Source organism: Piliocolobus tephrosceles, chromosome 1 (assembly GCF_002776525.5).
Source record: "Piliocolobus tephrosceles isolate RC106 chromosome 1, ASM277652v3, whole genome shotgun sequence".
NCBI lineage: Eukaryota > Metazoa > Chordata > Mammalia > Primates > Cercopithecidae > Piliocolobus > Piliocolobus tephrosceles.
The window spans coordinates 103,497,662-103,522,049 of NC_045434.1; the positions used below are offsets into that span (position 1 = coordinate 103,497,662).

Genomic DNA, 24,388 nt, shown 5'->3' on the forward strand with positions numbered 1-24,388 from the left:
GAGAATGCCATAGGAGTTCAAAGAAATTCCACACAAGGGAGGCCACGGAAGGGGCAGGACTTGGGGTGGGCAGGGGTGGTTGTGAATTATATCAAAGGAATGAGGAGGAAGGTTGCTAACCAAAGTCTACAGCATCTCTTTATACCCTTCAAATATTGATCAATCACTCCAAGTATCACTTGTTCACTTCTAAACTTCTTTAAAAATGTGAAGAAACTACAGTCGTTGTACATATACGGCTGAAGTTGTTTTCTTTGCTGTTGTTGAAGTGGGCTAGAAGCTAAGGGGACTGAATTAAACAAGGTGCCAGCAAAGGCGGACTGCAAGACTCCACCTGCCATGGGTATTAGCTGGAAGGCTGTGGTCAACAACCAAGACTAGTTTATGTTAGCTGGGCTCCTTGAAAAAGAGCCCAAATATTAAGGGATTTGTGGTCTCCAAGGTAACCACACAACCCTCCCCCCAAAGAAAGCATCTGTCCTTCAGAGAAGTATCCAAGGCTGATGTTGACAGCTTCCTATCTCTATTCAATACGTTTCCTGAAAAGTAAAATAAATTCATCATTGAGGAGAAACAAATCAATGAGCATAAATGACAAGTTTTATTTAAATTTTAAATATACTTTTATTTCTCAAACTCAAAGCTTTGTCAAGTTCTAACACATTTGGCATTGACAAGTGATTTTATCTGCATCAAGTAAGGTTAGTGACTACTACCAAAGAGGAAACCCCAGACCTCCTAGGCACTGCTAAGAAATTAATATTTCAAAGGCTATGCAAATATAGAACAAAAAGCTTTCAATTTAGTCTAATGGGTATCTATTTTTCATCTATATTAATTTGGAAATAAGTTGCTACCTTAGGAAAATTACATTTTTATCCATTAAAATAAAATACCAGATAGGTTGAGTTTTTTTGAAAAACACCCACAGATCTGTATTTAGCTACTTCCTCTTTAGTAGATGGTCATCTCACCTTCCTATGCAAACACACACGAGGATTTGCACCAAGTCTCACTAAGCCCAGGCAAAACTCCAAGCATTTTATTTGGCTTACACTTCAATTATTTTTTAAAAAGTGATAGGTAAACAAGATTTAGGCACTTGAACTACACACACACACACACACACACACACACACACACAGTCTTTTCGTTCCTGATCTTCACCTTAAGAGTTCTCAACAAATAATCCTGAAAAGTTGCCAGATCTTTAAAAATACCTCTCCTCAACACCGCCCCCCGGCCCCACAACTTGGTCCTCTGATTTTAACTGGTTGAATTCGAGTATGTTCCAAAGTGAGTTGTGAAATTCTAGTCTCTGCAGGATTAGGGATGTGAATCTAACCTTGGAAACTGGATTGTTACAGAATCCACCCAGAAGGTTTTCCCTGACACAGAGCCCTGGTCCGACACGCAGGAAGGAATGGCCCCCATGAGTATCAGGGTCTCTTCTCACCATTGGATAACTACTTTGCTCTCTAAAAGAGGACATCTGAGCTAAGAATATAGCTGTATCCCAATACAAGGCACCAACCAGTACCAGAAAGTAAACTACAAAGGAGTTATTCCTAAAGTTAGGAAGCTGCTTTTGAGTGGCACCATTTCCCAAAGGCAACAAAGCAGTACTAGTTAAAATCCTAACGTACCATAAGGGTGAGGGGTTAGTGGAGAGGTGAAGCTGAAGAATAAGCAGATTCAGGGCTTTAGCAATTTGATTATTAATGTGTCACCACAAAACACAAGTTCATACACAGCTCGCTGTGACTCAAACCCCAGTGAAAACTCAAACTGGAAAAAACTGAAATGCCAAACTACATCTGTAGCATCTATCAGGAACTAAGCATCATCTTCCTTACCCAACTCACCCCATCTGCCAGGTCCCACAGGTGTGGGCCATACCACATCCCATAGGCATCCCATCAGGAACTCTGACTGGAAGGCATTAGTAATAGAGTTCAGTTTCAGCATTGAAATTATTGAATGAGGAATAGTGTGTTACTGTCAAGGTAAGATTTAACTGGGAGACTAGAGCTCAAGGTCAGGCATCCAGTGCGTGCCATTCTGCCAATGTGAGAGGAAAAGGTACTGTCTTCATCTCACTGATGCTCAACCTGACTCTAAGCAGCAGGCTAGGAGAACAGGCTGCAGACATGCCGAAACCATCAGAAAACAGTCAAACCAGAGCCCCGAAACAAACAAGAGACTGCTTAAATTTAGATCAGAACTTGCATGTGAACTTCAGTGCCCTCTGCTACTGCCAAGTTTTATGTTACTCAACACACACACACACACATACACACACACACACAAAATAGGAACCACTGGACTCAGTATAAGTTCAGGGTACCTGGTGCTTGTGTGAGCATTAGGAAAGGCAGGTTTCAGCTAGAATTTCCAGGGACCTGAAATTCAAGGTTACCTCGCCTATTCTGAGGCTGGGAAAAGGCTCATAGAGCAAGTGGAGACATCACTAGCCCAGGGGTTGTGTTTTAAAAGTACAGCTTTGGTCAGTGAAGCTTTTAACCCTGATAGCTCTTGAACACATGTCTATTCTCAAACTACAAAAAGATCTGAGCTGACTAAAAAGGTCAGGTGAAGGGACTCCGAGGCTACCATGGTGCAATGGTGGCAAAGACTGGGGACTGGGTCTTTCTTGCAACCTCTGTGCCTCCTTTCATCCTCAGAAGAGGACTATCAACAGACAGGGGAAAAAAAAAAAAAAAAAAAGCAGAAAGAACCCCAAGGACAAACTGGAAATGTAATTACTTGATGCAGATCTTATCTCCATCTGGTGCCTCATTACTCTGGTCCCCAAACCTTCTAGGTAGAAGAAATACTGATTTCTGTTAGGCAAGTGCTTCTGTTGGAGGCTTCATCACATTTCAAAGCTTTGGTGAAACACATCTGTCATTTTTGTGCAAACACATGCCATTTGACCACAATGGCAGCTTTTTAAGGTCATGAATGACCAGATAGTTTTCAAGTTGGGATCATTCAGCGGGGTTCACTCTTCATCGCCCCACTCTTAACACTGAAGCACCCTGGGTCCCCTCAATTAGAACCGGCCTTGATTCAAAGCTGCTGAATTCAAATATAACTAAGGTTCACAGCAAAAAAGGAGCTGATGACACTAAGAAGCAGCTTCTAGTCACCTAATGCAGCACAACATAGATACCAGCTAAGCCTTGAGTTTCAGTCATGTCTGATCCGCTTTTACGAGGACCAAGGTATCACATTCCAGAATAAACTTGAAAATATACTTTTAGAAAAAGGTAAACCACTCATTTTCTACTAAGCTCTTTTGCATTAGGATAACTTCATTGCTTAAAGCGAGGAGAAAACAATCACTCCGGGCTTTGGGTTTTTATAGCCAAAGGAAGGGAAAAAAAAAAAAAAAAATTCAGGAGCACGAATTGGATTAAATCACTTTAGAACCCAAGCTGGCTGACAATATTGAGTGTCTCTGCCCTAAAGTAATGCTAAGGGACCCCACAAAACATTTCAAAACACATAATCTCATCTAAATCTACCGGAAACAGCCACAGTAGCCTAGAACTCTCTCAGTTACTAAGCTTTCTTTCGACTAGAGATTAACACTGTTTTCCTTCTAAAGTGCAGAATATAAACAAGTCAAATCTACCAGAATAAGGAAGAGCATTCTCATTCACTCAATTCTTCCCAAATATACTGGAATGATTTCAAAGTGCCTTGGTAGCTCCAATGCACACAAAGCCAGACTTAATGCTAACCCCCTACCTTCCCCTTCACACACAGCACGAAGACAGCAGGTTAGATTCTAAAGCAGTTCCACAGGTCACTCAGTTCTACTGAAATTCCTGAATTGAGTTGCTGTCAAACACACCTGGAGAAGGAAGTTACTATTTTTGAAAAAAAAAAAAAACAAAAAGAACACAAACAAAAAATAGCCAAAGTACTCCAGAAGAACAGCTGTGTCATATTTGGAATGTGACCAAAATGGGTTTCCAATTAAAACATGGGAAGACCCTCATGTCAGTTACCACAATGACTCTGGACTCAGCACAATCCTTAGTCTTAGGAAGAATAAAACAAAAGCCAGCCATGAAAGAGCTGATGAGGAAAAAAGAAAAAAAAAAAAAAAAGGTGGGGAGTCATTTAATAAGAATTCTTTAAAGAAAAAAATGAACATTCATGTTTCCTATTTACAATTATCCCCTTCCACTACCACCACCACAATTCTAATTAAACATTATGTTCTACATTTTATTTTGTTTTCAAGTTACATTTCAAGAAAAGGTCATTTTTTTTTTCCCCTCAGCAATATCTCGCAATTCCTCAGGATAGTACAGCATGTAAACCATAAACCACTTTTAACCAGATCTCAATTCTCCAGCTATTGGCTTTGGTTTATTGATGAATGACATTCTCCGCTCTGCTGACAGGGAATAAACATAAGCAATTCCGTCCCTTGAACAAAAATTAAGTCACAAGAGCACCCTCGTGTTTACCATTTTCTGCCTGACTAAAAATTGATACAAGAGAAGAGATTATCAGCACAACTTTCACGTAACTGCCGAGAATCCCAAGTGAGGGCCAACGCAGCCTACTCAGGCTCAAGTGAGAAAACAAGTAGCTTAGCACTTCTCACGCGCTGCCCAAATTCTCCCAATGTCGATTACTGCACAGAGCTCAATCCCCACATGCTAACGTTGGGACGTGACATGTTAGTGTCTATCTTGGAAAGATGTGGCTAGGTCATGCTTCCTGTAGCATTTTCCAACGTGGCACTGTAATATGGGTCCTTTTAGGGTTGGCTCATGATACACTGTAGACCCATTCCAATGGGTACACAAAGAAAAAAAAAAAAAAAAGCAGAATCAGAGCTGAGTTCCCCTTTAAAAGCCAAACACCTACATCTAGAAGGAGGCTCCCCTACCTGAGAGCCCTAGCCCTATTGGGGTTGCCATTGTGGAAACCCTCAGGTCTCAAGGTTAGTTACAGGGCAGCCAGGTAGGGTAAGGCTGGCTGTAGGTAACTGGAGGATGGGCAACGTAGTAGTTGCTGAAGTTGCCATCACTGACATAAGGAGCCGGCTGGTAGTAACAGGTGACATTGGTTGCATTGGGGATGATGTTTTGTTCCGCCAGCACACGCAAGGCCAGGAGGGAGATGAGGTTCAGGGTCTGCCTGCGTTCATGCCCCATGAGACACACGGTGCTCTCGTTCACCACCCTGCGAAGGATCATGAGGTAGTCGTACTTGCTTCTCTCTTCTTCAGCAAAGTGGTTTTGAAGGTAGGTCTCCAACTTCCTCTGCTGTTCAAGGATGTCCGGGAAGTCGATGAAGAATCTGGAGCACATGTAGCGCTCTAGAGTTTTGATTTCTTCCTGGTCCGTGGGCCTGAAGTCCCGTACCAGAAGGTTGCTGTACTTGAGAAGTCCCCCGCCTCTGATTTCTTCTGGGTTCTTGGTGGCAATCAGTCTGTTCTGCAGATGGTCAAAAGCTTCCTCAAAGTCCCCGTACATGCTCTCCCCAATCACGGTGGGGTGGAAGTGCTCAGAGATGGGGTTATTAGAACAGTCATAGAAGAAAAGCAAAGAATCCAGGATGATTTGGAAAGAGTCCACACTGAACTCAAACTGACGCCGAATGGAGTCGACAAACTTCAGCTCCACGTTCTTCCCATTCTTGTTGGAGAGGGAGATCAGGCTCCAGCGGTCAGTGTCCGTGCAAACCTTCACTAGCTTCTGCACATATGCCTCCTTCAGAGTGACTGGACTGATTTTGAGCTTGTTCACACCCTCTGGCAGGAAGTTCAGAAGGGAACACAGAACCACATCTCTAACCAGCTGAAATTCTGCCTCTGTTGGAAGAGCCACATGGAAGATCAGGTCCAGGTCTTTGCAGCCCAAGCCATTGTCTTTGACCAAAACGTGGCCAGCTGCAGAGCCATTCAGCCGGACGTCCTGCACTTTGATGCCTGCCTCTTCCAGCCGACTGCGGACGGTCTGGACGATGTCCTTCAGAGTTATCTCCAAGGTTGGAAAGTTGCCTCGTCCGTGGATAGGTACAACCTCAGTCAGGACCTCGTGCAGCCGGCTAACCTGATCCCAGTTGAGCACGCTGAAGGACATGCAGTCCCTGGTACAGCTGCTCTCCTCTGCCATCTTCGGGGGATGTTCTGGCTGGGGAAACTGAAAGTGAGGGGTGAGAAACAGAGTTAGGATTCGCTTCTACATGGCAAAGCCGCCCAAGGAAGTCATTATTTATTCTCTGAACATCTTCCTATAAAATGGTGATAAACAGCACTTACTGCTCAGTGTTGCTGTGAGGACTCAATGAGTTAAATATGTAAAAAACAGTGACTCCGCAGTGAAGGACAAAAACACACAAACTCATTCCATATTACTTTAGATTACTTCATAGCTTTGTTTTGTTTGGGGTTTTGCTTGTTTTGCTTGTTTTTTCTGGGTGAGGGTGGAGTGTGCTGAGACAGAGTGTGTTTCGAATGTGCTGAAAACAGAATGTTAGCAAACCATATAGGACCGCAGAAGAATCAGTTACTTCTCCAGCTTTCTGGCTCCCTAACCACATCTCGACCTGTTTAACACCTAGGCTACAACACTCACACACAGAATATACAATACACACACACACACACACGCACACACACACACATACACACGACTTCCTTCACTCCACAAGTAGATGCATTCTCAACTCTGGGCTACCATCTCACCAATAAGTGGGAGTCCAACCCCTTCTACTGGAATAAAGCATGTTCCTTTAGCAAAATTCTCATGTCCCTTTCATTTACAGGAGAAGTCTGTCCTAACAAGTACTTATCATCTAGGGTAGAAGCAAGTCCTAACAAGTACTTATCATCTAGGGTAGAAGCAAGGAGTTGTTTTTATGATGAAATTTTTAGTCAACAAAAGGTTAGGTCACCTATGTGGTGGAACCACTCTTCCTAGGAAGGATGCCTGACACAGGACATAGCCAACTTCCTCAGGGCAGTGTGTACCTTTAAGTGGACTTGGAGAAAAAAATAGTACCTTAAAGCTACCCGAGGAGAATAAAGTTGGCACTGAGTACTAGGAGAAAAACACCACTTCATCTGCTAGGACCACAAAATTTCCCAAGTAATTTTCAGCTACGTTATACTTATCAAAAAATAAAACACAATGGATCCCTGGAAATCCTAATATATACAAGCAAATACTCATATATTAAAATGTCAAGGTGCCTGTAGAGCCACGAGTTGCATATCTGCTAGATGGATGTAAAACCCAAAACAAAGAGTCAAGGTGCTGTCCTCAGATTTCACTGTGAACAGTTTTCCCACCCCCTCCGCCTTTCTGACTTGCTAGACACACACAAAACCCATCCCAACGACTTCTGCAGTTTCATTGTTTGGAAGCTGCTGTGTCTGAATACACATCGGCATGCATTCTCCTAGGGTTCCAACATGGATTTCTGGCCTTGCACCAGTGCCAGGGATCCCCTATGATTGTTACTTGGTTGTCAGGGCATTGCTGGGTACATGAAGATGAGCTCTTCAGGCTACCTAATCAAGAAGGTAGTGAAAATATGAGGTATCAATATGAGGCATGTGGTATAGACAACTCTAGTAGTAGAAATAAAATGTAATATAAAAGTAGAAGAAAGGGTGTCCCTGGTTGGGGTGAACAGGAAGGCCACAGAGTTCACTTATAGAGAGGGGACACAAGCCAACAGAAAGACAACATGAGCTCTTGGTTGGGGCCAAGAGGCAGAACGCAGTGGGCTGAGTATGTGATCACAGCAGGATCTGCAGGACCTGTCTGGGGATGAGTGCTCTATTGCTTGCTACAGAGTACTCGTGGAGGGGAAGACAAAGTAACTCTGAACAGCATTAAAAAGTCCTAGGCTATACAAAGCACTCCTAGGTTATGGATCCCGAGCAAAATTTGTGATGAATAATGTTTACTGTGACTGGTATTTGGTTTCAAGGCAGATTTGAGATAGTAGATTTCTCTTTTTGCCATATCCTTTAAACACTTAGCAGTTCTTTGTGGTCTCTCCCATGATTAGCACACAGTACATTTGTGTCCACTGTATGTGCCACACCAGTTGTCCCCAACCTTTTTGGTATCAGGGACCAGTTTTGTGGAAGACAACTTTTTCATGGACGTGGAAGTGGGGGTTGAGAGTTGTAGCATGAACCTGTTCCTGTTTCACCCTCAGATCATCAGGCATTAGAGTCTCATTAGGTGGGCACAACCTAGATCCCTCACATGCTCAATTCATACTAGGGTTCACACTCCCATGAGCATCTAAGGTGCTGCTGATCTGACAGGAGGCAGAACTGCGGTGGTAATGCTCGCTCACCTGCCACTCATCTCCTGCTGTGCTGCCCAGTTCCTAACAGGCCATGGACTGGTACTGCCCCGTGGTCTGGAGGGTGGGGAACCCTGAGCTACACAATTAAGTTCAAATAATTACAGAAAGTTATGGTACTGGCTTTACTGTGACCACAGCTAGACTATGATTTGGTGGCATGGGTTTTATAGATTTCAGATATGTTGGTCTACCTAAAGAAATACAACTCACTTGCTACTGTCAATCACCTGTTATGCTTTCAAGGCTCATCTTTATGACACAGGCAGGAGAAGTCACACGGCAACCAGAGGCTATAACGCAATCAGTACTTGAGACACAAGCAACAACTTTTTTTAAATCTCCAGCCAGAACCTCAATAATGTTACAGAGGAGAATAACTGTAGGAATACATTCTGACTCAAGTCTTTTTTTTAAGGAGTTGTTCAAAAAGATGACTTGTAGGATTAAAGTCAGGACTACGCCTATGCTAGAACCGTGGTTCTGAACATTAGAGGAGGGACATCTGAGACTGGTGATAGTCTGGAAACTATGAACCTTTTTTTTTGGTGGGGGGAAGTACACCGGGTTGAGAATTTTCATATATTTTAAAGTATGTGAACTTCTAGTAGACTCAAAGTTAGAATTTGTTTTAGACAGAATTTGTAAGGTTCATATGGTGGGAGAGGCAGAAATAGCCTGAAAACATTGTGAAAAATAGGAATGACACATACTAGCCTGTAACAGATATCACAAAACCACAATAATTGAAATGGCATGTTAATTGGCCCAAAAAGACAAATCAATGGAACAAAATTTTTTAAATCTAGAAATAAAATCAGATATGTAAAGGGATTTAGTATATAATTAAAGGAGGTATTTTAGAATAGTAAAGTGAAGAAAAACATCTGGATGGTTATCTAAATTATCAAAAAGAAAAAAAATAAAAGGGGCTCCCTATTTCATGCCAAACTAAGATCTAGATTGGACAGATCAAAGACTGAATGTAAAAGCATGAAACTCTAAGAGTACTGAGGTGGAAATGCGTTTATATATACTTACACACAGTGGGTAGTTTGTTTGTTTTTTCATAAGTCACGTAAAACCTAAAAGCCTCAAAAATGGCTATATTTGACTATATAATTCAAAAACACCATAAAGTCAGAGGGCAAAAGTCGGAAAAATATTTGTAACATTAGGCAAAGTACTCATTTCCTTAATGAATAAGGAGCTTCAACAAATCAGAAATACCAGAAGAACCCCAACAGATAAGACACAAAAGACATAAACTACATCTCAAACACATAATAGAGTCACAACCTTATTTAAGAGACAGGCAGATTAAAACCTCAACGTATCATTTTTATCTATCAAATGGGTGAAGATCAGTAAGTCTGATGTGTGGGAATCAGACTAGTATACTGCTTGTGGGCTGTCTCTGGACATAAGACACTTAATTTTAAGGAGATATACTCTTTGACATAGGGATTCTACTTCTACTTTGAATTTTATCCTCAGTATATTTGCAAGTATACACAAAATGTTCATTGGAGAATTATTTATAAAGCTATACGTATTCACCAATAGAAGATGGCTAAATGATCTGACGTGTTTATAAAACAACATAGAAATGCATGCAGTTGTTCCTACAGATTTAAGTATTCAGGGTTTGTTTTTGACAATTCAAGATGACAATTCAAGATGGCTGTTCTTTCTGTATGACTGTGAAATGCTCATCAAGACTCATTAATAGAAAAACAAGTTAATAGCAAAACTGTTAAAGTCTATGCTTACGCAAGCATATAAAGTCTCTGGAAACATACACAGGTAGTAGTTATTGCCGGTACCAAATACTTCCTCTAGTTTGGGAGAAGTAGATTCAAAGTTAGAAGAAGAAAACTTATTTTGTACCCCTTGAATTTGGAATCTATGTATGTATTAGTTGAAGAAAAATTAAAACCTTATGATCCATGTCCTAAAGCTTCTCCCTTAGGAGCTTTCTATTCATCTGTTGCCTTATTTAACTTCTTCAGTTCCAGTTTTCCTCCCCTCCTCCCCTCTACATTCCGCATTCCCACATCCGTATGCCAAAATTAAATACACTTGGAGGCTTCATCTCCAAGACATAAATGTTGATCTCTACAGATAAGGGGATGAACAGGGGAAGAGAGACTTTTTTCTCTAGAATGCCTTTCTGTCAAGTTTCTACTCATCCTTCTTAAAAGATGCTCATTTGAAAAACCCTCAAACTCTCTAAATCATGCAAATCCATCTCCTCTCATCTCATTCAATGTTTGTTAACCAAAAGAAATTTTTTTTTTTTTCCAGTTTCACAGAATTGCTATTTCTCATTTCAAACATGGAGCTACCCTTGTGATACTGTTAAGTTGGTTACTGGCTACAGCTGCAAAAACTTTAACAAACACTTTTTTCAGAAATACATTATGCCTGTGGTTAGCATCTTCCATGCCAACTTCTTCTCATACATATATGAATACTGGAGTTAAATTCTGGGGGAGAAAGTCTGTATAAAAGCACAGTGTGGGACATGATGAATGCCAAGTCCATGGTGGAGTTTTTCACTTTCTCAATTTACCATGATTTACACAGAGAGGAGTTTAAGCCACTGGAGACATAAATTTAGGCTGAGTGCTTAGCTCATTAGAAGAGCATAAAATAAGTCACTCGTGCCTATTAGAAAGGGATTCTTCATTGTCCCTCACTCATCCAAACAATTTCAAATACCAAAAGTACATTTTTAAGTTACTTAGACAAACACTGGTATTACTAGAATAAATCCAAGTCATAGGCCCTCAGTGTTTAGATAACACATCAGTGCTTAGTCCAACAGTTTTTAGTTTTAATTAACCACGTTAAATCAACACTGATATAATCCCCACATAAAAGAATCACGTGGAACACACATTCCCAATTCATGAAAGGCCCTGGTTAAAGGCAAATTCTAGTTAGCAGAATTAACAAAATAGAGAACAAATTAATTTGAAGCCTAGTAAATTCAAACTAAAGTGTTTGATTTCCCTTTTACTGTTTGAGAAACAGATTAATTGTATTTGCACAGTAGAAATGGGGAAAGGTGGAAACCATAATTTGTTCCTACAGATTTGAGAATTCAGGTTTTGTTTTTGACAATTTAAGATGACCAACTATCTCAGGTACTTTTGAACTCTCTTTTCTTCTGTTATCTGACTGCAGTAAAGGTAGAATACACACACTGAAGGTGGGGGGAAAAAAAAAAGAGGTATGCAGAGACAGCAGCAAAAAAACGAAAAGACAAACTAGGCCAGAAGGTTAAACCAAGGTCCCTGAGAAAAAGTTTGACGTCTAATCATTTCCCATTGCTCAGGACAGAGCTGCTCAATGCAGATTGGTCTGAAAATCTACGTTTGAGCATTAAATAGAGGGGGGAAAAAAGCTATTTCTAGTCCTGCTTCATAGCTTATCTAGATCTCTGGACTAGACAGTGAACTGCAGAAACACGATGAAAGTGTGAGGAACCCAAGGTGGGCGAGCAGGAGAGGCAGGTGCACAAGCTGGAGGGGAGGTAACTGTGAGCATTTACAACATTTGCACGCAGGTCTTTGGTCAAAGCAACACTAATTCTTATTTCGTGCCTGGCATTAGACACAGAAACTGTCCACAAGGTTCTTGGTATGTGTAGAGACATACATCTATCAAGTTAAGGACTGCATATATCTTAAGTCCAGGTCTGTGATCTTTAACATGAAAGCTATAGAAATGATTGTCTAGAAAATTTCAGGAAAATGCTCAGACTTGAACTAAGGCTCTCAGCTATTGAGGGCTTTCAGCAGTCCAGAGGCAACTAAGCGTTCCCTTCTTCTGACCCTCCTGAGGGTTTATGAATACAAAAGAAAATCAAACACATTTCAGCATTCCTTTGGTGACAAATTCTCTTCCACAGTTTCTGGATGTTACCTCAAATGTGTGGTTTTTCCCAGTAAAACTTTCTAACCCAGGGTAACAGCTGGAATCTTGGGCAATGGACCAAGCCTGGTGGCAGACTCCAAGAGAAGTGTGTACACAGAACAAAGACACCTGTGGGCCCTGGCTCCTGGCCAACAGGGGACCCGTGCACCTGTGGCTCTTCCCACACAGCTTCCACACAAACCACTCCGCCGTGTACAAGAGGACGCTTTAGACAAAAAGAGACCATTCCATTATATATGAAAACCTGGAGAATTTAAGCAGAAGTAAAAGTGGTGGCAATATACTTCATACTATCCTATCCCACATCTTCCCTTAGCAAGAGTGAATGAGAACCACGACTCTGAGACTATTTCTTAGTCACTTGTGAAATGAAGGGTGTAGAGGTGTGTGTCGAAGCAAAGGAAATAGTACTCAGTATGAGCCACTTCACATCAATTCCCATCTAATCCTCATAGGCACTCTAAGGAAGCTACAACTGTCCCTTTTTCACAAATTAAGTAATAAGGTTCAGAAAAGATTAAGCGAATTGACCCCATGTCCTCAACTGCAAGACTGGTGTCTGGGAATTGGTGACTCCCTCCCACCAAGCTCAAGGTCTGCCATGGTGGATGGGAGGTGGACACAGAGTGACAAGCACATGTCACAACCCACATGTGCACTGGGATCGCCAGTTCTCAAAGCCACTAAAGTGATCTTTTCTAAAACAGACGTTATTGGTCCTAACAAAAAAGGACACAGCAACCTTCTGTTCACTGTGTAACCGTGACACCTAATCTTTCCATTGCCCCATCCCCACCGTACGCACTGAAGATAACAAAAAGCTGGAGTCAGTCTTTACTCTCTCCTTTTGTGCAGATTCCAGTTAAGCAAAAGATGCCAGGTGGCTTAGAGGTGCTCCCCCCCACCCGGCCAGAGACGCCAAGGAAGATAATATATTGCCACAGTGTGTGGGAAATCCCACTTCTCAGTAGGGGAGCACATCAATTGTTTCATAATATAAACGTCTAGTTCTGCCCACATCCTTTTCTCCGGCAGGTGCTAATACATGCAGAGCCCTCCAAGGGCCACAGCCACGGCCAGGGGACACCAAATGTGACTAGATGTTTAGCCGGGTACCCTAACGAGCCACCAAACTATTTTACAACATCACAAATAGGCAGTAAAACAGTGCTTTCAGGGCTCTATCTGGATCAATCGTTTGATTCCTATAACAACCCTATAAAAGATACCATTCCCCCTACTCCCCCACTTACAGATGGGAAAACTGGAGAACACAGAGGATGTGCAAATTGTAAACTGTCCAAGGATGCACTGCTGGTGAGTAGCAGAAAAGGAATTTAAGAGTCTTCCTAAAAGGTGGATAGCTTTGGTGGGGCAGGGAGCTTGAAGAAGAGCTGGTTGTGCTTAGGTGGTCAGAGGAAGGAAATGGCAATAAGTAGAAAGAAAAGGAAGGAAGGTATAAAGATTTTTTTAAAATAAGATTCCAGAAAAGAAGTTTGGCTAGACCACTAAGGCCACCTGAGTGAGGTAAGGCCACATGGCAAATTCTGAAAGCAACGGAGAAGCATTTAGAACTGAAGTATCTAACAACTGTTAGCACAGAAACTCCAGGTTGGAGCCACCAGAACCGAAAGTGATTAAGTGTAGAAATGCTAATCGTTATGCTACTATTTGTTTTAAAGGAACAATGGCTGGGAGAGGAAGGCTTAGGATCCTAACTTCCCAGGGCGCTCCAAGATGCTGGCTACGTTGCAGAGCAGTGGTTTTAGAGAAACCAAGTCCAGAAGACAGACAGAACCCAAGAATGGAAGGTGCTGGGACAATCGTCTTGCTGAACTAGTAACAAGAGGAAAAACTGATGGCACAGGAGGGAGATTATCAGGAATGGGCTGATCCTGATCCAGAAAACAAAGGCATGCGGCTTTGCTCGTGGAATAAAGGAACAACTACTGAGACTCGCTCTGATGGCTGGGAGATCAGAGTGTTGATAGGCTGATGAAGCAACAGAACAGGACACTAGCTACAGTCAAGATGGTAACCTTCTCAGATCAAAGAAGCCAATAACCCAACTGGAGCTACAGAGAAATGGTTGATAAATTTGCAGAAAGTGACCAGGACTTAAAGGGCCAGCCCAGGAAGGAGAGCTGGAACAAACAGCAGAAAGTCTGGAACCTACACAGGACCTCATGAATGCTGAACCTGAGACCGGACACTGTCACTTCCCCCACCCGCATGTAGTTTGACTCTTGAGATTCTTTCACCCATAAGAAAAGAGCCAGGCGCTTTGAATGACCAAGGACCTTGGTCATTTTGCTTGGCATGTGCAGCAGCAGATAATTGGGCAGAAAGGAGAAAAACCAGGGTCAACATGGATATGGCCTTCTGAAAAAAATAATCCTCCCCTACTCCTTGAATTCCTTGGGGGATGAAGGCCAGAAGTTATCTGGGAAGGGTTTGGAGGCAGTCTGAGGAAGCCTTTTGTCTGCCAGCTCCTCCCTAGGGCCTGACCCCCCAGTAAGGGAGGGAGCCACATTCTGGCGACTCCTCCACGGCCCCAAACACATGAAAGTTACAGATAACAGACACTCGAGTGTTTCACGTACATGGAAAAGGAGCTTAGATTATGAATGGCCTGAAGCAATAAAACCAGATAAAATAATGCTTTACTTTTTAAAAGGCCAATAAAATATATCCTATGCTCACTATTTTTCCAAGACATTATTTTTACAGTTGCCCACTTAAATGCCCGCAACACATTCTACCTGAGTTCAAAGAAATAACTGCCCCAGGCCACAAAGCTGTGCCCACAGAAAACATTTCTAAGTCAGTGACACAACAAACCCCACAATTGGTCTTTTCTCACTCTCAGCTCCATCACATCCAGCCAGAGTCTCATTCTGTTTTCTCAAGGTTATCATCATCCTCCAGCCATTTACCAATGATGTTTACTAGAGTCAAAAAATTTGGTTACATTCCCACATGAGCTGTGGAAAGCAGCCCTGGACTGAAACCCAGGCAGGCCACAGAACCAGGCTGTGATCTCGGCTGTCTAAGGGGCCTCCATAAATTCTCACTTCTCACTGAGAAGTGAGAAGCCAACACACAGTCTGAATGTTTATCACTGGGCTCCGTCCACAGACACCCACCAATGACAACTCCAAACAGAAAGCTCTTTCCCACCTTTGCAAATAGGATGCTTAAGCAAGTGTGGGTGGAGAGATAACGCTGGAAGAACCAACGCTGTGGCCGCAAAACATCAAACAGAATCAAAACACTGGCCCAGATATTACAACAGGGGATGCCACACAAGTTCAAGTGTTGAAAGGAATACTCTGACGTGGTTGCAAATGGAAATATTAACAAGGTCAGAACACAGACATCTTTAGATGGAAGCTGGGCATAAAAGCCTTGATTTTTTTCCAAGGTGTCAGCATGAAGTGCTACACACACAACTCGAAATGGAAATAATCCTTGTTGCTACTTGGTAACCACCTTCCCACCATCAACTGCTTCTTTCTAAATCAAAGGTGTTACTGGTCTGAATTCATTTAAAGAGCTCCCCAAAGAGAGCCTGCCTTTCTGTTCTAGAGATTGCCTAGACTTGAGAAAAATGAGATGATTCCTACGGAGGAGACTCTTACTCTAAGAATGACTCAGTTTACACGCAATCCACAGGGTTTAAGAGCTGACAGCCTCCCTCGGGGTTTCATCAAAGGCTGCTTCCACGGGCTACTTTACCATCTAACTCTCCAGCCTACAGCTTTAAACAGTTGTCCAAAAGGAAGACCTCAGTCAGTTAAAAGTCCTGTCTAATCACTAGCAGCTTCCCTGGCTGGGCCTTATCAGGAAAGGGACAAGCAACTCTTAGTTTCTCAAATGCCACCCTTATCATACGTTAGACCATAAACATACCCCGTTCACACGTGTCTAAGTGTGAGCTGACCTCCATTTCAGAGCAGATGCTAATGACGTGCACAGTTCCGTCCAGGTTTGGGTTTTGCATGGGTCCTTCCCTTAGGAGTTAGCATTCAAGTTGCAGGTTCCGGGCCTCCAGGTACTGCGCACAGCAGCAGCCCATGTTTAGCATTTATCAAGTAATTAGTGTGCTGTCACTAGACAGCTCAAACACCTTTGACTCCAATGTTATTTCCTCTTGCAATTTCACTCAAATTTTAATTGTTGATAAAATTTAATTGTTGATAAACTGAGTCCTGGTCTCCTGCCAGTCTCAGAAGATTTTATCAGCAGTTCCTTGAAATTCTATTGCCTTATTATTATTCTCTAAGAAACTATAAAAAACAAGAGAATGGACACTGGGCTAGGAATCCAACATCACGTGTTTTAGTGTCAAGTCTGACGCACAGGGTGAATGAATGTCAGTAAGTTAGCATAACCGACTTTCCTTTCACTCTTTCAAAAATGTGCATGCCTACTGTGTTTTGAGCACTGCTCCAGGAGCTTGTGATACCCTGGGAAGAAAGAGACAAAGATCCCTGGCCCTGTGGAGCTTATATCCTGCTTCATTTCTCCTTCCATAACTTTGGGTTGTTAACTCTTGCCTCCCACACATGCAGAATCAGAACTTGAGAGTGAAACATTTTTGCTGATGGTCTAGACTTACGCTGCCCAATACAGTAGGCACTGCTATAAGCGCAAAAACACACACTGGATATCAAGGATATGATAACAGGAATGTAAACTGTCTCATTTACATTTTTTATATTGACTACATACTGAAATGATGAAATTTGATATGGTAGATTAAATACACTTACTAAAATGAATTTCACTTTTCTTGGACACAGGGTCTCACCCTATCGCCAAGGCTGGAGTGCAGTGGTTCGATCACAGCTCACTGTAGCCTTGACCTCCTGGGCTCAAGCAATTCTCCTGCCTCAGCCTCCTGAGTAGCTGGTACCACAGGCATGTGGTCACCACACTCAGCTAACGAAAAAAAAAAAAACTTTTTTTATATAGATGGGGTCTTGCTGTGTCATACAGGCTGGTCTTGAACTCCTGGACTCAAGGGATCACCTGCCTCAGCCTCCCCAAGTCCTGAGATGACAGGTGTGAGTCACTGCCCCTGGCCAAATTTCACCTACTTCTACTCTTTAATGCGACTACTAGGAAGTTAATAGTGTCTCTCATATTTTTACTGGAAAGCACTGATCTAATTTATTGTTCTTATTATAATAAAGAAGCTGAAGGCTGAAGAGGTAAAGGCTCTGCCAGGACCAGAGCCCAGGTCTCCCCACAGCTAAAGTCAGCCTCAGAAGCAGAGGATGCAAAAAAGATGACAAACAGCCTGGGCACAGGAGATAGCAGCAGTGCTAGCTCTAGCTGAGCTAGCTGTAAGCAAGCCTCTAGACACGTATCAGGCACTCAATGAGTATGCGTCATCTCTGCTTCTGGATCAGTCCTCTTTCTGCTACTGCTGTGCTGCAGTTATTCCACAGGAATGGCAATTGAAACTGCCCAAGTCCATACAGCACTGGCTAGCTGTGGAGATCCTAATGCCCATCTCTAACTACGACGAGCAGAGGGCAGTGATGGATAGAGTGTGTTTGGGGATCAGGGGCAGGCAGCCAGGCAAGGTGGAGGACTACCTCTTCTATCTTCGTAAGGGCTAAACAAGTTGAGAGACACTTATGGCAACGTAAGAGGGTGTGGGCAGGTTCATGGATAATTTTCTTCTCAAAATGTTTTTATAGGAGGCTAAGTATGGTAACAGTATGGGACTTTGTGCTTACCCAATCAAAGATAAAATTTAAGAACTAGAAAAGAAGGTAGAAGGCAGAACTATAAGAAAGTATTGGCCGGACGCGGTGGCTCACACCTGTAATCCCAGCACTTTGAGAGGCTGAGACAGGCAGATCACAAGGTCAAGAGATCAAGACCATCACGGCCAACATGGTGAAACCCCATCTCTACTAAAAAATACAAAAAATTAGCTGGGTGTGGTGGCGTGCACCTATAGTCCCAGCTACTCAGGAGGCTGAGGCAGGAGAATCGCTTGAACCCACGAGGTAGAGGTTGCAGTGAGCAGAGATCGTGCCACTGCACTCCAGCCTGGCGATAGAGACTCCATCTCAAAAAAACAAACAAACAACAACAACAACAAAGTATTAATGAAGCGAGGTATGAAATCAGCTGGTCCTCAGACGGGATAAGTTCAGTCAGAAGCCCGTGGGAAGGGCCTGAAGCTGGATTCAACGTTTGGTGAGAAAGGAGTAGCATTCCTTTGTGCAGATATGAGTATCTGTTCTGTGAGGCAAAGAAGGGCAGCTAGGGAGCCTCTGCCATGGGGGCGGTCAAGAGTAAAGAGTCAGAAAGGCACGGTCTTGAAGAGGAGGCTCAGCTTCCAGAGGTGCAGGCAGTCCCTGTGCGCTTGGATGGAGTTCCAAATGCACAGACTGTAGAACTAGCCAGAGGCAGAGGAGGTGGACTCACTTACTGCCCTCATCAAGTTGCTGTCTACGGGCCCCTAAACCAGGTCAGTGATGACAGTGGGAAACAATAAAAAAGAGAAAGAATCAGCAGAACTAGCAACTGAGTGAACAGAGAGAAAAGGCTGAGTGAGCCATGTGAGGCTGGTGTCAGGGAGGGCGGGAAGGATGGGAAGTGCTTAAGGGAGTGGGTCTGGAGCTCAGCTTGAGGAGTTTCAGCTGTTGGTCAATTAGCTAGTCACTGCCCCTCAGCTCCAAACCTATATCCCTGTGGCCTCTACTTAAAAGGACACAGCCATTGGCCTGCCTGCCTCAGTCCACCAGGAGAACACCCACTTCAAGTACACCTCCCTCTTTGCAACCCGCCAACTGAACATGTATCCAAATGACAGAACACCTTCTGTGTGCCAGGCCAGCTCTACAAGCAGGCACTGGGGAGTCAGCAGTGAGCAGAGATCCCGCTTTCCAGCGCTCATATGCCAGTGGCTGAGACTAATGAGAGAAATCGGAGTGCCTCAACTGTGTGATAAAGCCAGCCCAGCTCCTCTCGCATCCAGAGCTCTTCCAGAGGCATTTCCAAACACCATTGCCTTGGCGTCCTCAGCACCTGGCACTAACTACTGCCTAGGAAGCACTTAACTACTTACTGACTCAATCACGGTTATCCAAGAAATAAACAACACTCCATGCAGTTTTGTGACCAAAACTCCAAGACTTTAGTCTCAAGCTCCGAAACTCAAAAACATCCTACGTGGAGAGAGTTGCTTAACATCAGCAATTTTTTTTTTCATATTTTTTTTTCCTGTTGTTCCAAGAAGTTTTCAAACAGTTCTAGAACAGACTGTAGGGGCCAGCTGTACAAAATCTATTAATTCTAAACAATTCTTAAGGTTTCCTTACCTAGTTGAGCTAGATAAAGATGCTTCCTCTAAACTATTTGAATTCCAAATGTAAGCTTCTTTATGAGGCCTGCAATGAAAGCGTAAAAACGTTTGAGAGATCTTACCGCCTGAAAACGTCACAAGAAATCAGCAGTACTAATGTACTCAAGCAGCTTTAAACACATGAACATTTCTTTAAACACAGAGGTGTCTGCTTCATTATAATACAATTTTTGCCAATTTAATGTACTATAGTCAAGACATCAAGATGGCAAGAAGCATTTTCCTACAGTACCTTGTTTACCTCAATGACAACACAAAAAGCAACAGACCTTATCTAACCCAAGTAATGTTTTATTCCAAGTAACCTCACATTCCACATTACTCCTTAACTCCTAAACACACACACATGCACACAAAATAGCAGATACACGCAGAGACAGGTGTGAAACCAAGAAATCCCAAAACACAAGTTTAGCTTAACTCATGAAACTAGTTTTGGGCTTCCACGACTTCTCTCGGTAATACAAAAAAAAAAAAAAAGATTCAACTCATCCACTGAGAGCCTTTGGGTTGCCACTCTTTAGTAGGTAATTCCATGAACACAACATTGATCGGAGACAAAAGATGAAGACAGGGTCCTGTGTACTTTAGCAGTAAAAACAAGTTTTTTAATGAAGTTTTTAAATTTTCTATCCAATGTGTCTGGTTAATGGTACTGTGAAAACACGTGCACTACCGTCCGCTTTTAAGTTATCTTTACTGCTGCGCTGTTCCTTGGACTTTCAGAAATATGAGGAATTCTGTTGTTTGACTGGCAGTGCAAGATGTGAATGATCTGCCCTGGCCTTGAACACAGGAGGATGTGGGCTGAATGTGTGCACTATGGGGAGATACAGCTGAGTGGGGACGGGCCTCTGGAACTCAGGAGATTTTGGTGCCTACCTGTGCTCACAGTAGAACAGAAGAAACCAGGTAGAGACAGCCACAGGTGCACAACTAAGTCATGCTCACCCTGCCAAGCAGGCCAAGAGCCAAATCCTTTCCTTCAGAGTTACATGAATTTAATCCCTGGATATAAGGTAGGTATTGTGGAAAAAACAGCATAAGGAATATGGCTGTTAATTCTACGTGCTCACTAAAGTTGCTTATGAAATTAGGGACCTTTGTTTTGGTAACAATTTAGAGGCCTCCTGGCAGAGTTTTGTTTTTGTTTTTAACTTTGTTATGGGAGCACACCCGTCCCCCCACGCGCCGCCCCGCAAAGCTACCTGAACAATTATATACAATATACCAAAATCTTCCTCAAAACTCTTTATTGGGAATATATGTACTCTAAAGCTATGGGTGTACCTCAAGAGAAAAAGTTTGTTATCTGAAATAAACTAAGCTTGACTCCAGAGATCATTTTCCATCTTCACAAACGGGAATGTCAAAGGACAGAACCCCTGCAGCCCAGCTCAGAGGTTTCCCTAAAAGCCCAGAGAAAAGTCAGCATTCTTTACTCCCCATCCCCCTCCCCCTTTAACACTGCAGGGCCTAACGTGGCTGGTCTCACACCCTCAATGATACCCTTGGGGATTTAAGACAGTAAAATTCTGGGTAAGCTCTCCTACCACTCTTGCGGCTGCCCAACTTACTTCCTGCCTCACTTCCTTGCCAAGTTACTCACGTTGAAAGGTTGCTGTCGCCAACAACGGTCACCCTCCGTCCTGCAGGCAGAGGGCAGCTGAGCCAGCCAGGAGTGTACTTTGGGAGGATCTAATCACCCTAACTGGGCTGGTTCAGTCTCCTAACCCACCGCCAAAGTAACCTGAAGACCAAGTTGTCACAATACGAATAATTATGCACATAGTATTTATAAAAGCGTTCTTACTATAAGCGCTTTTAAGCACTTCATTTGTATGCACTTTATATCTCCGTAAGAAAACAAATGTTAAAAAGGAAGCAGGCCCCGGCTTAATTAAGCCAGGGAACTTGTTAGAGCCCTACAAACGCCTACCTCCGGACAAAAAAAAGGGTGAAGGGGAAGGCAGCTGACACTATCCCTCCCGCAGGGTCCAGCCCTAACAGTGGGTTCTCCGGAAGCTCGCCAGGCATTCATTTCTCCAGGGGAACGCCCTTACTTGGAGGTAGCGCTGCTTGGTTTTCTCGCCCGCCGGCGTTGAGTTCAGGTGTGCAGGCTACCAACCTGTATTCTTCAGATAAGTCACCCTCCTCTGAGACTCGCCTCCCACCCTGCTCCCTCCTGCCTCGCGACCAGTGCAAAGGGAGTCCCCGAACTGCGATACTTCCCGGGGCAGCCGCACCGCTATCCGTCCGAGTCGACCCTCTCGCCGTGGCTTTTCACCTACGCAGTAAGCAAGTTTCATTTTCAAAAGGGGAGAAAGCAGGTTTCACAGACACCGCATTCCCGAGAAGTTTCCGAGAGACGCGCAGCGCACAAGCACTGGCTTGGATCCCTTTGCTGCTCATGGTGTCCACAGTCGAGTGTGAGTGCATTAAACTTAAGGATCTCCGCCCTTCTCCTTAAAACCCAGGACTTGGCAATGAGCCTAGGATGCGCCCCTCCCCTCCCCAACCAGATCCAAGCCCCCGACCGCTGCGTCTCCAACTGCGCCTAGTGAAACCGCCGAATTCGAATTCGCACTCCGCGGGCCGGCGGAGGTGTGCGCGCCAGCGGGAGCGTCGGGACGAGCCCGAGGGACTGCAAGGCAGGAAGCGGGGCAGGGGCGTCGGGGGGCGTCGTCTGATCCAGGTAGGAGCGGAGACGCAGATCACACAATCTTCGGACGCCCTTCCTTCGCCCAGCCAGGGCGCAGCCCGCAGGACGCGCGGAGCAGGAGCTCGCTGGAGTTTGCCAAGCCCCAGGTCTCTGCAAAGCTGTAGTTCCCTCTCGGAGCGTCTCTTCTGGCCCTCTGGGACCGCTGTGTCAGGGGCGGGGGTCCTCGAGGGAGCAGGAGGGGAAAGGAGCACCGGGTCTCGGCACCTGTCCGCAGCTCCCCTCGGGTCCGCCTGCCCCCTACCAGGCTGGGCAAAGACCTGAGCACCGCTTGCGGGGGGCGGACCCCCGCCAGAGCAGAGCTCGCCGCTCACTGGGGCTGCCGCCGCATCCCCGCACCTTTAGAGAAGGGGATCGTGGACTCACCTGGGCGATGGAAGAGGAGGCAACAGAGGCAGGTCCTTGGCGTGGGCAGGCCCCAGCAGGAGCAGCGCGACCTCTACAGCCCCCAGGCAGCGGCACCGAGTGAGCCGCCGCACCGCCGCCCCCTCCGTTCTTATACCGTGGGACCACGCCCCCGTCCCCGCCCCTGAGCCGCCCTCCCGGGGGAGCCAGGGGCGGGGCGGGGCGGAGCCAGTCCTCTCGGGACCCTTCCGCCGGGTCCTGACGGCGGGGGCGGGGCGAGGGCTGCCCTCTGATTGGCTCCTCGGGTGAATGGTTGCCAAGAGACGAGTAAATCCTCAGCGGCGGGAAGGGGCGGGTGCACAGGGAGGCAGCACTGAGCAAGCGCAACAGAGGGGGCTACGTCGACACCCCGTTAACTTCGGAGTTAGTGGGACACCTTTCTTTTTGCTTAGTACGCTTTTCTGCCATTCCTGCCGCATAACTCTCTCTCCCCCAGGCTTTTCCCACGTCCATCCTGTTCTCTCGCAGGCCGGTTTTTCTTCCGCCTCTCTGGGGATTTTCGCGTTGGTTCTCCCTGCCCCCAGGAGTGAGGCGGCTAACGCCCACTAACCTACCTCCGGTGTGTGTTTTCGAGGTCGGAAAAAACTTATGGTTTCTGGGCCCTGGGCACCTTTCAGATTCCCCAAGCAAACTGGCTGGAGGTGAAGGCGTGGTCTTCGGGGAGAGAGCGCCGGCGGCTCTCTGGCCCCGGGAACCACCTGTGTGCAGTTAGTGGGACGAAGGGCCTCGGGGAGTCCATCGCCAATGTCGACAGCCGCAGCCGCTTCGGCCCCACTCGGAATGCCACAGCACTTGGTCCAGTGTGTTACATAACATGCAGGCAGGGCTTGGACACCATCCATTCATTCCATAGCGAGTGGTTTACAGCCCAGGTTGTGAATTCAGACTAATCTGACTTGAGATCTCCATTCACCACTTAAACTTTCTGTAAGGCCTTAGGCAAGTAACTTAACCAACCCTCCAAAAACCTGCGTCTCCTATCTGTAGGACAAGACTAAGAATGGGACAGCTTTGTAGAGTTATATAAGTATTAAGAAAATACTTGGGAAACAATTAGTGCAGTGGCTAGTGCCTGTTAGAAAGTGTGTGGCAAATGCCGTATGTATCAGATAGTAGCCAATGTTGGACAGTGTTATTTATCAATAGACATGACTGTGCTTGTATTGATCCTCTACTAGGTGCTGGGGAAAAAGATTCCTTCCCAGATGCAGTATTTACATCTCCTCCGCCCTCCTCTCCCATCCCTACCTGAAATAAGTGTGGTCCTCCTGTTTGTCAGACTTTGAAGAGTTCTCAAATATGTCTTTCCCAGTGAGGGAGAGGTGAGTGAGTATCCAGGAACTTAATGGGATAGGACATCAATATGAGTGCTTGCAGGGAAAGCCAGTGATTCTATTGTTTGTTAGACACGAAATCAAGACATATGATCTAATTTTTTGTTTTCCTTTTTTTTTTTTTTTTTTTTTGAGGTGTAACATTCAGTAAAGTGCACAAATCTAAAGTGTCCAGAATGATAATTTTTTACATATGCATACACCCATGTAACTGCCACCCACATCAAGATGTGGAAC

The 24,388-nt window shown here is 44.5% G+C and overlaps 1 protein-coding gene across 2 annotated transcripts; it reads right to left on the reverse strand.

Annotated features, from left to right (window-relative positions):
• Positions 1–599: 599 nt before the first annotated feature.
• Positions 600–22,997, reverse strand: TENT5C (terminal nucleotidyltransferase 5C). 2 transcript variants are annotated; one of them, XM_023222715.1, is made up of 3 exons: positions 22,779–22,870; positions 19,650–19,718; positions 600–6,173 (listed from the first exon to the last, which is right to left on the reverse strand). In XM_023222715.1, the coding sequence occupies exon 3, from the start codon at positions 6,144–6,146 to the stop codon at positions 4,971–4,973; it is 1,176 nt and encodes a 391-aa protein (XP_023078483.1). In that variant the 5' UTR covers positions 6,147–6,173; positions 19,650–19,718; positions 22,779–22,870; the 3' UTR covers positions 600–4,970. The 2 variants fall into 2 exon arrangements, with proteins under 2 accessions (XP_023078483.1, XP_023078482.1); XM_023222714.1 differs by lacking the exon at positions 19,650–19,718 and having other exon boundaries at positions 22,779–22,997.
• Between the last annotated feature and the right edge of the window lie 1,391 nt (positions 22,998–24,388).

Coding starts and splice junctions, on each gene's coding strand:
- TENT5C (XM_023222714.1), bottom strand. CDS start 6,146: ATGGCAGAGGAGAGCAGCTGTACCAGGGACTGCATGTCCTTCAGCGTG.